The sequence below is a fragment of the Aquarana catesbeiana genome, linkage group LG10, assembly GCF_042186555.1.
Source record: "Aquarana catesbeiana isolate 2022-GZ linkage group LG10, ASM4218655v1, whole genome shotgun sequence".
Taxonomy (NCBI): domain Eukaryota; kingdom Metazoa; phylum Chordata; class Amphibia; order Anura; family Ranidae; genus Aquarana; species Aquarana catesbeiana.
The window spans coordinates 3,065,841-3,080,397 of NC_133333.1; the positions used below are offsets into that span (position 1 = coordinate 3,065,841).

At 55.8% G+C, this 14,557-nt stretch overlaps 1 protein-coding gene across 1 annotated transcript in view; it reads right to left on the minus strand.

Moving 5' to 3' along the window:
• Nucleotides 1-416: 416 nt before the first annotated feature.
• The window catches only part of ECE1 (endothelin converting enzyme 1), a gene marked incomplete at its 5' end in the record, with an annotated part of 31,514 nt that continues 17,373 nt past the window's right edge, over nt 417-14,557 (minus strand). The window contains 8 exon segments of the mRNA XM_073601480.1: nt 417-1,431; nt 4,488-4,583; nt 8,782-8,972; nt 9,490-9,557; nt 9,710-9,820; nt 12,252-12,355; nt 13,968-14,045; nt 14,155-14,253. Coding sequence (XP_073457581.1) covers nt 1,255-1,431; nt 4,488-4,583; nt 8,782-8,972; nt 9,490-9,557; nt 9,710-9,820; nt 12,252-12,355; nt 13,968-14,045; nt 14,155-14,253 — 924 coding nt within the window.

A 14,557-nucleotide genomic window follows, 5' to 3' on the forward strand; every position in this document is an offset into this window, starting at 1 on the left:
CACCCTACAACCCAGCCACCTTCCCAACACCAACCACCGCTCCACCCTGCCACCTTTTCACTGTCAGCCACCTCCCTAGTCAACCACCCAACCACTTCCCTGCTTGGCCTCCAACCACCACCATCTCTCTGCCTTGGCACTCGCCCTACAGCCAATCACCTTCACACTCTACAGCCACCTCCCCTCCCTGCCACCAACCACCCATCTCTTGATCAAAACTGCCAGCCACCACCAACCACCTTCCCCTGGATTGGGTCCATCCAAGTGACACCAAATGGGTTCAATGAGATTTCCATTGTGAGAGTGGTGGCAGTGAACACGAGCAACATCAGCAGATTCCAGGAATTACCCGATGACTTGTCCAAGGGCCACCCTCAGTCTACCTAATCCCACCCAAAGTACAGCCTCAGACATAATAAAGCAGAATTGCGTTTATTAGGCACCAGGTTAAGTACAGGATGATTTCAGATTTGGGTTTTTTTATATAAAAAAAAAGGTCAGTGGGGTAGAAAAAACACGTCATTCCCGGTGGGACGCCGCTGCTCTCCGGTTGTGGTTTAGGCTTGGTTCTGCCGGAAGGTGCAGCGCAGGTCCCACAGGGAAGGTCTACATCATGTGTGTCTGGGTTTTGAGCTTATAAATCCTCTGAGCAGTGTGAAGAATTAGGCACATCGTGTTTCTGTTCCGACAGCTAAAAAACGGAAAATAGAACGCCAATCCGGTGATTGTGAAAAGAATAAAAATAAAGAGCCTCTAATCTGGGACACACAGACATCGTATAAATATGTACAAAAGTCACAATTATATATACACACACACCTATAGAATATGTACATTCATACACAGGGCAGTCTCCATGCTATGGTAAAAAGGTCTGCGCAGAGTGGGCGGAGCTACACCGCTCTACCAGAAGGGCAGCAGCGTCACTCCCAGTGTTGTGTCCCTTTAAATTACAAAACAGGCGTACACGACCCATTCCTACTAAGTCAGTGCTAGACAATAAGACCACTCTGGGTGCAGAACCACAGGGGGGAGAGAGGGGGCGATAGACACTTGGTGAGACTAGTGCAACCAGCCACCAACGGCTGAAAACGGGAGAAAAAAATTGCCACAGGTGTAGGGGATAACTTCAGACTTGAGTCGTAAACTGTGTCCTCTATAGCGGAGGGATGACCGCGCTCACGGCCCCCCGTCCTGTCAGTGGTTTCACAAATACGTGTTCCTGCGTTGTCACGCAACACCCCAGCGTCTTCATCACCAGACTTCACATTTCTTCACCGGGTTCATCGGAGAGCCCTCCGGACACTGGAAATGTCTGGCAAATTCTCCGGAGTTGGAAACGGAGCCGATGACCCGATAGCGGGACGGGCTGTGGGGGTCAGTGATGATACCTTCATGTGAGCTCTCTGGAGTGCGCACCGAGCACCACACCTACAAGCCGGCAAAGAAATATGGCAGAGGTTAGAGCCACTCCTGGGAGAGGAGACAAAGCCAACACACCCGCCGTGCCCCAGCTACTAACACGCTCCCACCACAGCTGCCAAAAACAAATTCTACCCCACCCTACCACCAGACACCTCCCTTCCAAACCCCCTCCCCACCCTGACCTGCCACCAACCATCTCTACCCACCCTGCCAACAACCAATTCCTTTCCCAACCGCCACCCCCTTCCCCACCAACCACCTCCTCGCCCTATCACCACCACCTTCCCCACCACCAATTGCTATCACCAACACCTTCCCCACCAACCACCTTCCCACCCTGCCAGCCACCAATTCCTATCACCACCACCTTCCCCACCAACCACCTCCTCGGCCTATCACCACCACCTTCCCCACCAACCACCTCCCCACCACCACAACCACCTCCTCACCCTATCACCACCACCTTCCCCACCAACCACCTCCCCACCCTGCCAACCACCAATTCCTATCACCACCACCTCCCCACCCTGCCAACAACCAATTCCTTTCCCAACCGCCACCACCTCCCCACCAACCACCTCCTCACCCTATCACCACCACCTTCCCCACCAACAACCTTCCCCACCACAATCACCTCCTCACCCCACCACCACCACCTTCCATACCAACCACCTCCCCACCCTGCCAACCACCAATTGCTATCACCACCACCTTCCCAACCAACCACCTCCTCGCCCTATCACAACCACCTCCCCACCACAACCACCTCCTCGCCCTATCACCACCACCTTCCCCACCAACCACCTCCCCACCCTGCCAACCACCAATTTCTATCACCACCACCTTCCCCACCAATCGCCTCCTCGCCCTATCACCACCACCTTCCCCACCAACCACCTCCCCACCACAACCACCTCCTCGCCATATCACCACCACCTTCCCCACCAACCACCAATTTCTATCACCACCACCTCCCCACCCTGCCAACAACCAATTCCTTTCCCAATGGCCACCACCTCCCCACCACAACCACCTCCTCGCCCTATCACCACCAGCTTCCCCACCAACCACCTCCCCACCACAACCACCTCCTCGCCATATCACCACCAGCTTCCCCACCAACCACCTCCCCACCCTGCCAACCACCAATTCTTTTCTCAACGGCCACCACAATTACCTCCTCGTCCTATCACCACCACCTCCCCACCCTGCCAACAACCAATTCTTTTCCAAACGGCCACCACCTCCCCACCACAACCACCTCCTCACCCCACCACCAGGTACTTCCCTGCCACCAACCACTTCCTTTCCCAACTGCCACTACCTCCCCACCACAACTACCTCCTCACCCTATCAGCACCACCTTCCCCACCAACAACCTTGCCCATCACAATCTCCTCGCACTACCGCCAAACACCTCCCTGCCAACAACCAATTCCTTTTCCAACTGCCGCCACCTCTCCACCAGATACCTCCCCACCCAACCGCCACTACCTCACCATAACCACTTTCTCGCCCTACCGCAAACCACCTACCCAGCCACCACTACCTCTCCCCTCTCCCCTCTCCTCAACCACCAGACACCTCCTGGCCAAACCACCTCCCAACCCTGCCCTACCACCAACCACCTACCCACCCAACTGCCACTACCTCTCCATCACAACAAACTTCTTGCCCTACCGCAAACCACCTACCCCCCCTGCCCCCAACCTCCACTACCTCTCCCCCTCCTCAACCACCAGTCACGTCACTGACAAACTACCTCCCCACCCTGCCCTGCCATGACCACCTTCTCATCTTACTGCAAACAAACTCATCACTCAATTGCCACTGCCCCCCCCAACCTATTCCTCATCTTACCGCCAACCACTCACCTCTCTGCCCTACTGCCAGCCACCTCTTCACCCAACCACCACTGCCTCCCCACCTATTCTTCAGCGATTACCCCCCTCCACCCTACCACCAACTATCTAATTCAACGCCCTACTGCCAGCCACCTTCCAACCTGACAAGACACCAAGGCCAATACATACAGCCTTTCCTAGCTGCCCACATGTGCCCACTCCAGCTGTCAAAACACTTCCACCCCACCCTGCCAAAACATTTCCTACAGACAAACTGTCTCCACACCCCGCTTTGCCACCAACCACCTTCTCACCCAACCACCACTGGCTCCCCTCGCATCTCACCATACCACCTCCTCACCCTACTGTCAACCACCCAACTCCACACCCTGCTGCCAGCCACCTCCCCACTAAAAAGACACTGATGCCAACACACAGGTGCCTAGCCCAGCTGTCAAAACACATTAACCCCCACCCTACCACCCACCCTGTCCTGCCACCAAACACCTCCTCATCCAACCGCCTCTCCATCCCCACCCAGCCTCTAGCCACCTCCCCACCCTGTTGCCAACCACCTTCACCATCCTTCTGCCAACTACCCACCTCCTCACGCAACAAGACTCCAAAGCCAACACACCCACCTAAGCTACCAATCCCATGTCTGCATTAGCTACCAAAGCACATCTGTGTCTGCACCAGCCACTCACCCCAGCCATCAACACGTGCCCACCCCAACAGTCAAAAAAACACACGCACACTCGCCCCAGCTGCCATAAATGCATCTATGACCACCCCAGATGTCAACAGCCTCTCGCCTGCTCCAGTCAGCAAAATACATCCGCCCCAGCTGACCAATACGCCAGCATTTGCCCACACACACACCCCTGCCCCAGCCAGGACCTCTATCACTTTAAGCACACTGCAATATTACCACTCCGCCAGTAGGTGAATCTCGTCAACTGCAAGCAACAATCCACACACAGATCTTTTTGCATAGTGGGATATACCAGATCCAGCCCAGACCCAACTTATTCAGCATGGGGGGCCCTCACCCCGACATGTCAGCCGTTATGTAGTTATCAGATTCAGGGCTATAAGGAGGAAGCTATACTGGGATGGCGGTCTATGCAGAATTCACACAGAAACACACACAGGAGGGTTTGTAGTCAAGACTTCAGCCGTGAAAACAAATTCAAGCCACGAGAGCGACGTCCTCACCTGGGCAAACCCCACAAAGAAGAGCTGATTGTTGGAGAGCCCCAGTGATGGCAGCTCCTTCTCCTCTCCGTTCTCCTTCACCCAATTCTGGTATGCCTGCAAGACAGAAAACCCACCGTGTCACCATTACCTAAGGCCACCGCATGGGATCACAGACACCTCATCACCCAAAGTCACCCCATGGGAACCCTGTCAGCACACCCCCCCAAGTTCACCCCATGGGATCACTGTCACCCCATCACCCAAGGCCACCCCATGGGATCCCCATCACCACACACCCCCAAGGTCACCCCATGTGATCACCATCACCCAAGGTCACCCCATGGGATCCCTGTCACCAGATCACCCAAGGTCACCCCATGGGATCACAGTCACCACACCCCCCAAGGTCACCCCATGGGATCACAGTCACCGCACCCCCCAAGGTCACCCCATGGGATCACAGTCACCGCACCCCCCAAGGTCACCCCATGGGATCACAGTCACCTCACCCCCCAAGGTCACCCCATGGGATCACAGTCACCGCACCCCCCAAGGTCACCCCATGGGATCACAGTCACCGCACCCCACCCCATGGGATCACAGTCACCACACCCCACACCATGGGATCACAGTCACCACACCCCCCAAGGTCACCCCATGGGATCAGTCACCGCACCCCCAAGGTCACCCCATGGGATCACAGTCACCACACCCCCCAAGGTCACCCCATGGGATCACAGTCACCTCAACCCCCAAGGTCACCCCATGGGAACCCTGTCAGTACACCCCCCAAGTTCACCCCATGGGATCACCGTCACCCCATCACCCAAGGCCACCCCATGGGATCCCCGTCACCACACACCCCCAAGGTCACCCCATGGGATCACCATCACTCAAGGTCACCCCATGGGATCCCTGTCACCAGATCACCCAAGGTCACCCCATGGGATCACAGTCACCACACCCCCCAAGGTCACCCCATGGGATCACAGTCACCGCACCCCCCCAAGGTCACCCCATGGGATCACAGTCACCTCACCCCCCAAGGTCACCCCATGGGATCACAGTCACCTCACCCCCCAAGGTCACCCCATGGGATCACAGTCACCTCACCCCCCAAGGTCACCCCATGGGATCACAGTCACCGCACCCCACACCATGGGATCACAGTCACCTCAACCCCCAAGGTCACCCCATGGGATCACAGTCACCGCACCCCCAAGGTCACCCCATGGGATCACAGTCACCACACCCCCCCAAGGTCACCCCATGGGATCACAGTCACCACACCCCCCAAGGTCACCCCATGGGATCACAGTCACCACACCCCCCAAGGTCACCCCATGGGATCACAGTCACCCCATCACCCAAGGCCACCCCATGGGATCCCCATCACCCAAGGTCACCCCATGGGATCACAGTCACCACACCCCCCAAGGTCACCCCATGGGATCACCATCACCCAAGGTCACCCCATGGGATCCCTGTCACCAGATCACCCAAGGTCACCCCATGGGATCACAGTCACCACACCCCCCAAGGTCACCCCATGGGATCACCGTCACCCCATCACCCAAGGCCACCCCATGGGATCCCCATCACCCAAGGTCACCCCATGGGATCAAAGTCACCACACCCCCCAAGGTCACCCCATGGGATCACCATCACCCAAGGTCACCCCATGGGATCCCTGTCACCAGATCACCCAAGGTCACCCCATGGGATCACAGTCACCACACCCCCCAAGGTCACCCCATGGGATCACAGTCACCACACCCCCCCAAGGTAACCCCATGGGATCACAGTCACCACACCCCCCCAAGGTCACCCCATGGGATCACCGTCACCCCATCACCCAAGGCCACCCCATGGGATCCCCATCACCCAAGGTCACCCCATGGGATCACAGTCACCACACCCCCCAAGGTCACCCCATGGGATCACCATCACCCAAGGTCACCCCATGGGATCCCTGTCACCAGATCACCCAAGGTCACCCCATGGGATCCCTGTCACCACACCCCCCAAGGTCACCCCATGGGATCACAGTCACCACACCCCCCAAGGTCACCCCATGGGATCACAGTCATCCCATTGGATCACCATCACCCAAGGTCACCCCATGGGATCACAGTCACCACACCCCCCCAAGGTCACCCCATGGGATCACAGTCATCCCATTGGATCACCATCACCCAAGGTCATCCCATGGGATCACCGTCCCCACAGCCCCCAGGCCAGAGACTGGAGTCACCCAGCAGACTGAGGCTGGTTTCACACATATGCAGGTCCAGTTTCGGAGTACAGTCCGGTGCGGTTTCCATTCAGTGGTTCAGGTGCGAATTTGACACTGAAATTGCTCCTGAACCAGACTGAAAAACGCACAGGACTCTTTAATTCGCATTGCAACCGGCTCCACATGTTATGCAAATCTGATGGGGTTCAAATCACTTTGGATTCACATATATGTGAACCAAGCCTAAGAATAATATTGTTTTATCTGTTCATGTTTAAAGAGCAACTCCACTTTTGTTGAGAAAAAACAAACAAAAAAAACACTTTTCCGTCTGGGTGATCTCTGTACATTGCAGGGAATAAACCCCTCCCCCTCTGGGTGATCTCTGTACATTGCAGGGAATAAACCCCTCCCCCTCTGGGTGATCTCTGTACATTGCAGGGAATAAACCCCTCCCCCTCTGGGTGATCTCTGTACAATGCAGGGAATAAACCCCTCCCCCTCTGGGTGATCTCTGTACATTGCAGGGAATAAACCCCTCCCCCTCTGGGTGATCTCTGTACAATGCAGGGAATAAACCCCTCCCCCCTCTGGGTGATCTCTGTACATTGCAGGGAATAAACCCCTCCCCCTCTGGGTGATCTCTGTACATTGCGGGGAATAAACCCCTCCCCCCTCTGGGTGATCTCTGTACATTGTGGGGAATAAACCCCTCCCCCTCTGGGTGATCTCTGTACATTGCGGGGAATAAACCCCTCCCCCCTCTGGGTGATCTCTGTACATTGCGGATATAAACCCCTCCCCCCTCTGGGTGATCTCTGTACATTGCGGGGAATAAACCCCTCCCCCTCTGGGTGATCTCTGTACATTGCAGGGAATAAACCCCTCCCCCTCTGGGTGATCTCTGTACATTGCAGGGAATAAACCCCTCCCCCCTCTGGGTGATCTCTGTACATTGCAGGGAATAAACCCCTCCCCCCTCTGGGTGATCTCTGTACATTGCAGGGAATAAACCCCTCCCCCTCTGGGTGATCTCTGTACATTGCAGGGAATAAACCCCTCCCCCTCTGGGTGATCTCTGTACAATGCAGGGAATAAACCCCTCCCCCTCTGGGTGATCTCTGTACAATGCAGGGAATAAACCCCTCCCCCTCTGGGTGATCTCTGTACAATGCAGGGAATAAACCCCTCCCCCCTCTGGGTGATCTCTGTACATTGCAGGGAATAAACCCCTCCCCCTCTGGGTGATCTCTGTACATTGAAGGGAATAAACCCCTCCCCCTCTGGGTGATCTCTGTACATTGCAGGGAATAAACCCCTCCCCCCTCTGGGTGATCTCTGTACATTGCGGGGAATAAACCCCTCCCCCCTCTGGGTGATCTCTGTACATTGTGGGGAATAAACCCCTCCCCCCTCTGGGTGATCTCTGTACATTGCAGGGAATAAACCCCTCCCCCTCTGGGTGATCTCTGTACATTGCAGGGAATAAACCCCTCCCCCCTCTGGGTGATCTCTGTACATTGCAGGGAATAAACCCCTCCCCCCTCTGGGTGATCTCTGTACATTGTGGGGATTATAACAAACTTTGTTGCAGATTTCTACATTTTGTTATTCTGAAGAAATAGTTTGTTTCTCTGTGTCCATGTTCAAAGTGAATGTGAATGGGAGTGACTTATCAATCAGCTGCTGCACCTGCAGGGCTCTAATGAGGAAAGTGGCAGGGTTTGCATCCCTTTAGACTTGATTTTCTACTGGGAGTATCTCCCCAAAAATGACATTTGTGTTGCAGGGGATGCCCAAAATTTGACTTGTATCTTAGTGCAGACTTCTGGGAAAAATCAGGGAGCCAATCACACAAGGAGGAAATTTCATTTCTGGTGGGGGAGGGGCGTGGTCTGTATACAATCTGTGTAGATATATGTATTGAGCGCCCCCAGGTGGCCAGATTGCATTTCAATATATCTATAATCTCTCAGTTTTGTTTCCCTATAAGTGGAGTTGCCCTTTAATTCTCTTATCAGGCAGTACAGATCACACTCCAGGTAAACATCGGCCGCCTGACAATGACCGGCTCACCCGATAAGCAGCTTTGAGTCCGCCGTTATCCGCGATGTTCTCGCCCAGCGTGTGCTTCCCGTTGATGGCCTCTCCGTTCACTTTGTAGCTGCTGTATTGGTCAGTAATGCACTCCGTCTGCTTCTTGAAGGCCTCCACCGAGGAGTTCTTCCACCAGGGACGCAGGTTCCCATCCTTGTCATACTCTCTGCCTACACAGGAAGAGTCAGGGGGCCCCATTATAGAGTGCTAGAGTCAGGGGGGGGCCCCATTATAGAGTGCTAGAGTCAGGGGGGGGCCCCATTATAGAGTGCTAGAGTCAGGGGGGGGCCCCCATTATAGAGTGCTAGAGTCAGGGGGGGGGGCCCATTATAGAGTGCTAGAGTCAGGGGGGGGGGGGGGGGGCCCATTATAGAGTAGTAGAGTTGGGGGGGGCCCATTATAGAGTGGTAAAGTCAGGGGGGGCCCCATTATAGAGTGGTAGAGTCGGGGGGGGGGGCCCATTATAGAGTAGTAGAGTCGGGGGGCCCATTATAGAGTGGTAGAGTCGGGGGGGCCCATTATAGAGTGGTAGAGTCGGGGGGAGGCCCCATTATAGAGTAGTAGAGTCGGGGGGAGGCCCCATTATAGAGTAGTAGAGTCGGGGGGAGGAGGAGAAGCTATGGGCATTACAGGGTGGCAGAGTGGGGGGGGGGATTTAGGTATTACACAGATGGAGATGGGCAGTACCTTGGTCATCGAACGCATGTGTCAGCTCGTGTCCCATCACCACGCCTATCCCACCGAAATTCAGAGCCCTGCAGAGGAAAGATCCAGATCAATACCGTGAGGGGGGGGGGGGGGGGGGGCCGAGACCATCAACAGAGCTGATCAGACTCTAGGCGAAAGGACGAGGGGGGGGGGGGGGCAGATTAAACACCAGAAGGGGGAACCCCCGCTCATTGCTTACGTGGGAGATGAGCTGGTGTAGAACGGAGCCTGCAGGATCCCGGCTGGGAAGACGATCTCATTCTTGGTGGGGGAATAATAAGCGTTGACTGTTGGCGGGGTCATACTCCACCTGAGGAGGGAGAGCGCAGTGAGTGAAACAAACATCCCCCGATCTCAGACCCCCCCACAATCATCCCCCAATCTCCGACCCCCCACAATCATCCCCCGATCTCCGACCCCCCCCCACAATCATCCCCCGATCTCAGACCCCCCCACAATCATCCCCAGATCTCAGACCCCCCCACAATCATCCCCCGATCTCAGACCCCCCCACAATCATCCCCCGATCTCAGACCCCCCCACAATCATCCCCCGATCTCAGACCCCCCCACAATCATCCCCCGATCTCAGACCCCCCCACAATCATCCCCCGATCTCAGACCCCCCCACAATCATCCCCCGATCTCAGACCCCCCCCACAATCATCCCCCGATCTCAGACCCCCCCCCCCACAATCATCCCCCGATCTCAGACCCCCTCACATCAATCCCCCGATCTCAGACCCCCCACAATCATCCCCCGATCTCAGACCCCCCCACAATCATCCCCCGATCTCAGACCCCCTCACAATCATCCCCCGATCTCAGACCCCCCCCAATCATCCCCCGATCTCAGAAACCCTCCCACCCCAATCATACCCGGATCTCAGACCCCCCCTAATCATCCCCAGATCTCAGAAACCCCCCCCCAATCATCCCCCGATCTCAGAACCCCCCCCAATCATCCCCCCTATGTCAGAAACACCCCCCCCTCATCCCCCGATCTCAGACCCCCCCCAATCATCCCCCCCATGTCAGAACCCCCCAATCATCCCCCGATCTCAGACCCCCCCCAAAATCATCCCCCGATCTCAGAACCCCCCAATCATCCCCTGATCTCAGACCCCCTTCACAATCATCCCCCGATCTCAGACCCCCCCCAAAATCATCCCCCGATCTCAGACCCCCCCAAATCATCCCCCGATCTCAGACCCCCCCAAATCATCCCCCGATCTCAGACCCCCCCCCAATCATCCCCCGATCTCAGAACCCCCCCCCAATCATCCCCCCTATGTCAGAAACACCCCCCCTCATCCCCCGATCTCAGAACCCCCCCCAATCATCCCCCGATCTCAGAACCCCCCCCCAATCATCCCCCCCATGTCAGAACCCCCCCAATCATCCCCAGATCTCAGACCCCCCCCAATCATCCCCCGATCTCAGAACCCCCCCCAATCATCCCCCGATCTCAGAACCCCCCCCCAATCATCCCCCCCATGTCAGAACCCCCCAATCATCCCCAGATCTCAGACCCCCCCCCCCAATCATCCCCAGATCTCAGACCCCCCCACAATCATCCCCCGATCTCAGACCCCCGCCAATCATCCCCCGATCTCAGACCCCCCGATCTCAGACCCCCCCCAATCATCCCCCGATCTCAGAACAACCCCCAATCATCCCCCCCCCCCCCCCCCAAGTCAGAACCCCCCAATCATCCCCAGATCTCAGACCCCCCCCCAATCATCCCCAGATCTCAGACCCCCCGCCAATCATCCCCAGATCTCAGACCCCCCCCCCAATCATCCCCAGATCTCAGACCCCCCTCCAATCATCCCCCGATCTCAGACCCCCCCCCAATCATCCCCAGATCTCAGACCCCCCTCCAATCATCCCCAGATCTCAGACCCCCCTCCAATCATCCCCAGATCTCAGAACCCCCCCCAATCATCCCAGATCTCAGACCCCCCTCCAATCATCCCCCGATCTCAGACCCCCCCCAATCATCCCCCGATCTCAGACCCCCCCCCAATCATCCCCCGATCTCAGAACCCCCCCCAATCATCCCCAGATCTCAGACCCCCCCCCAATCATCCCCCGATCTCAGAACCCCCCCCCAATCATCCCCCGATCTCAGACCCCCCCCAATCATCCCCAGATCTCAGACCCCCCCCCCCAATCATCCCCAGATCTCAGACCCCCCCCCAATCATCCCCCGATCTCAGACCCCCTCCCAATCATCCCCCGATCTCAGAACCCCCCCCAATCATCCCCCGATCTCAGACCCCCCGCCAATCATCCCCAGATCTCAGACCCCCCCCACAATCATCCCCAGATCTCAGACCCCCCCCCCCAATCATCCCCAGATCTCAGACCCCCCCCCCCCCAATCATCCCCCGATCTCAGAACCCCCCAATCATCCCCCCCATGTCAGAAACACCCCCCTCTCATCCCCCGATCTCAGACCCCCCCCAATCATCCCCCGATCTCAGACCCCCCCCAATCATCCCCCGATCTCAGACCCCCCCAATCATCCCCCGATCTCAGAACCCCCCCCAATCATCCCCCCTATGTCAGAAACACCCCCCCCCTCATCCCCCGATCTCAGACCCCCCCAATCATCCCCAGATCTCAGACCCCCCCCCAATCATCCCCCGATCTCAGACCCCCCCCAATCATCCCCCGATCTCAGAACCCCCCCCAATCATCCCCCGATCTCAGACCCCCTCCCCCCCCTGCACTTACTGGTCCTTGTTGGGAGGTTTGCGGAGCTGATCGGAGGTCACTCTGGCTGAGAAGTTATAGAACATCATGACGTTCTGGAAGTAGAGATCCGGAGTCACTTCATACTGCGGGAGAGAGCAGAGTGCGGTCACTGTGACATCATCATAGAACACAACCTATAGGAGGAGATTCCACCATACAATGCAAGATGGCTGCCTGGCTCCTCCCACCAACCGATATACCCACCAATCAGAGCTGCAGCACAGACCAAATGTTTAGTCCCCCCAGGAAGTGATCAATGTCCCTGTTCTCATGTACCGTCTCCCCAGACAGTGATCAATGTCCCTGTTCTCATGTACCATCTCCCCAGTGATCAATGTCCTGTTCTCATGTACCGTCTCCCCAGTGATCAATGTCCCTGTTCTCATGTACCGTCTCCCCAGTGATCAACGTCCCTGTTCTCATGTACCGTCTCCCCAGTGATCAATGTCCCTGTTCTCATGTACCATCTCCCCAGACAGTGATCAATGTCCCTTTTCTCATTTACAGTCTCCCCAGGAAGTGATCAATGTCCCTGTTCTCATTTACAGTCTCCCCAGGAAGTGATCAATGTCCCTTTTCTCATGTACCGTCTCCCCAGACAGTGATCAATGTCCCTTTTCTCATGTACCGTCTCCCCAGACAGTGATCAATGTCCCTTTTCTCATGTACCGTCTCCCCAGACAGTGATCAATGTCCCTGTTCTCATGTACCGTCTCCCCAGACAGTGATCAATGTCCCTGTTCTCATGTACCGTCTCCCCAGGAAGTGATCAATGTCCCTGTTCTCATGTACCGTCTCCCCAGGAAGTGATCAATGTCCCTGTTCTCATGTACCGTCTCCCCAGACAGTGATCAATGTCCCTTTTCTCATGTACCGTCTCCCCAGACATGGATCAATGTCCCTGTTCTCATGTACCGTCTCCCCAGACAGTGATCAATGTCCCTGTTCTCATGTACCGTCTCCCCAGGAAGTGATCAATGTCCCTTTTCTCATTTACAGTCTCCCCAGGAAGTGATCAATGTCCCTGTTCTCATGTACCGTCTCCCCAGGAAGTGATCAATGTCCCTGTTCTCATTTACAGTCTCCCCAGGAAGTGATCAATGTCCCTGTTCTCATGTACCGTCTCCCCAGGAAGTGATCAATGTCCCTGTTCTCATGTACCGTCTCCCCAGGAAGTGATCAATGTCCCTTTTCTCATGTACCGTCTCCCCAGGAAGTGATCAATGTCCCTGGTCTCATTTACAGTCTCCCCAGGAAATGATCAATGTCCCTGTTCTCATGTACCGTCTCCCCAGACAGTGATCAATGTCCCTTTTCTCATGTACCATCTTCCCAGGAAGTGATCAATGTCCCTTTTCTCATGTACCGTCTCCCCAGGAAGTGATCAATGTCCCTGTTCTCATGTACCGTCTCCCCAGGAAGTGATCAATGTCCCTGTTCTCATGTACCGTCTCCCCAGGAAGTGATCAATGTCCCTGTTCTCATGTACCGTCTCCCCAGGAAGTGATCAATGTCCCTGTTCTCATGTACCGTCTCCCCAGGAAGTGATCAATGTCCCTGTTCTCATGTACCGTCTCCCCAGGAAGTGATCAATGTCCCTGTTCTCATGTACCGTCTCCCCAGGAAGTGGCTCGGCTCATATCTGCTCATTACCAGCAATGCCAATGTCCCCCTTCCCAGCCCCCGCTCACTCACATCATTGAACACTTTATCCAGCTCCTTGGGGTCCATGATGAAGTTTGGATAACCAATCATATCGTAGATTGCTTCAGCCTAAAAAAGGAAGGGAAAAACAAAAAACAAAGAGAAGGTTAACTGATTATGAAAACCCACCAATCAGGTTGATCTGCGGTTTGATGAATGAGTTCTGCGGAGGTCTCACCTTCTCTCTGGCGGCCTTCCTCGTATCTTCATCCATCCAGCTCAACGTCTGAAGACTCTCTTCAAAGGCCTTCTTTATGCCTTTAATCATCTGCATAGCCTGTGCCAAACACATTAAATAAACAATCACAGCAAATCCTCACCATAGGGGATGGAGCCACTCCGAGAACCAAAACCTCACCGGGGGATGGAGCCACTCCGAGAACCAAAACCTCACCGGGGGGGATGGAGCCACTCCGAGAACCAAAACCTCACCGGGGGGGATGGAGCCACTCCGAGAACCAAAACCTCACCGGGGGATGGAGCCACTCCGAGAACCAAAACCTCACCGGGGGATGGAGCCACTCCGAGAACCAAAACCTCACCGGGGGGATGGAGCCACTCCGAGAACCAAAACCTCACCG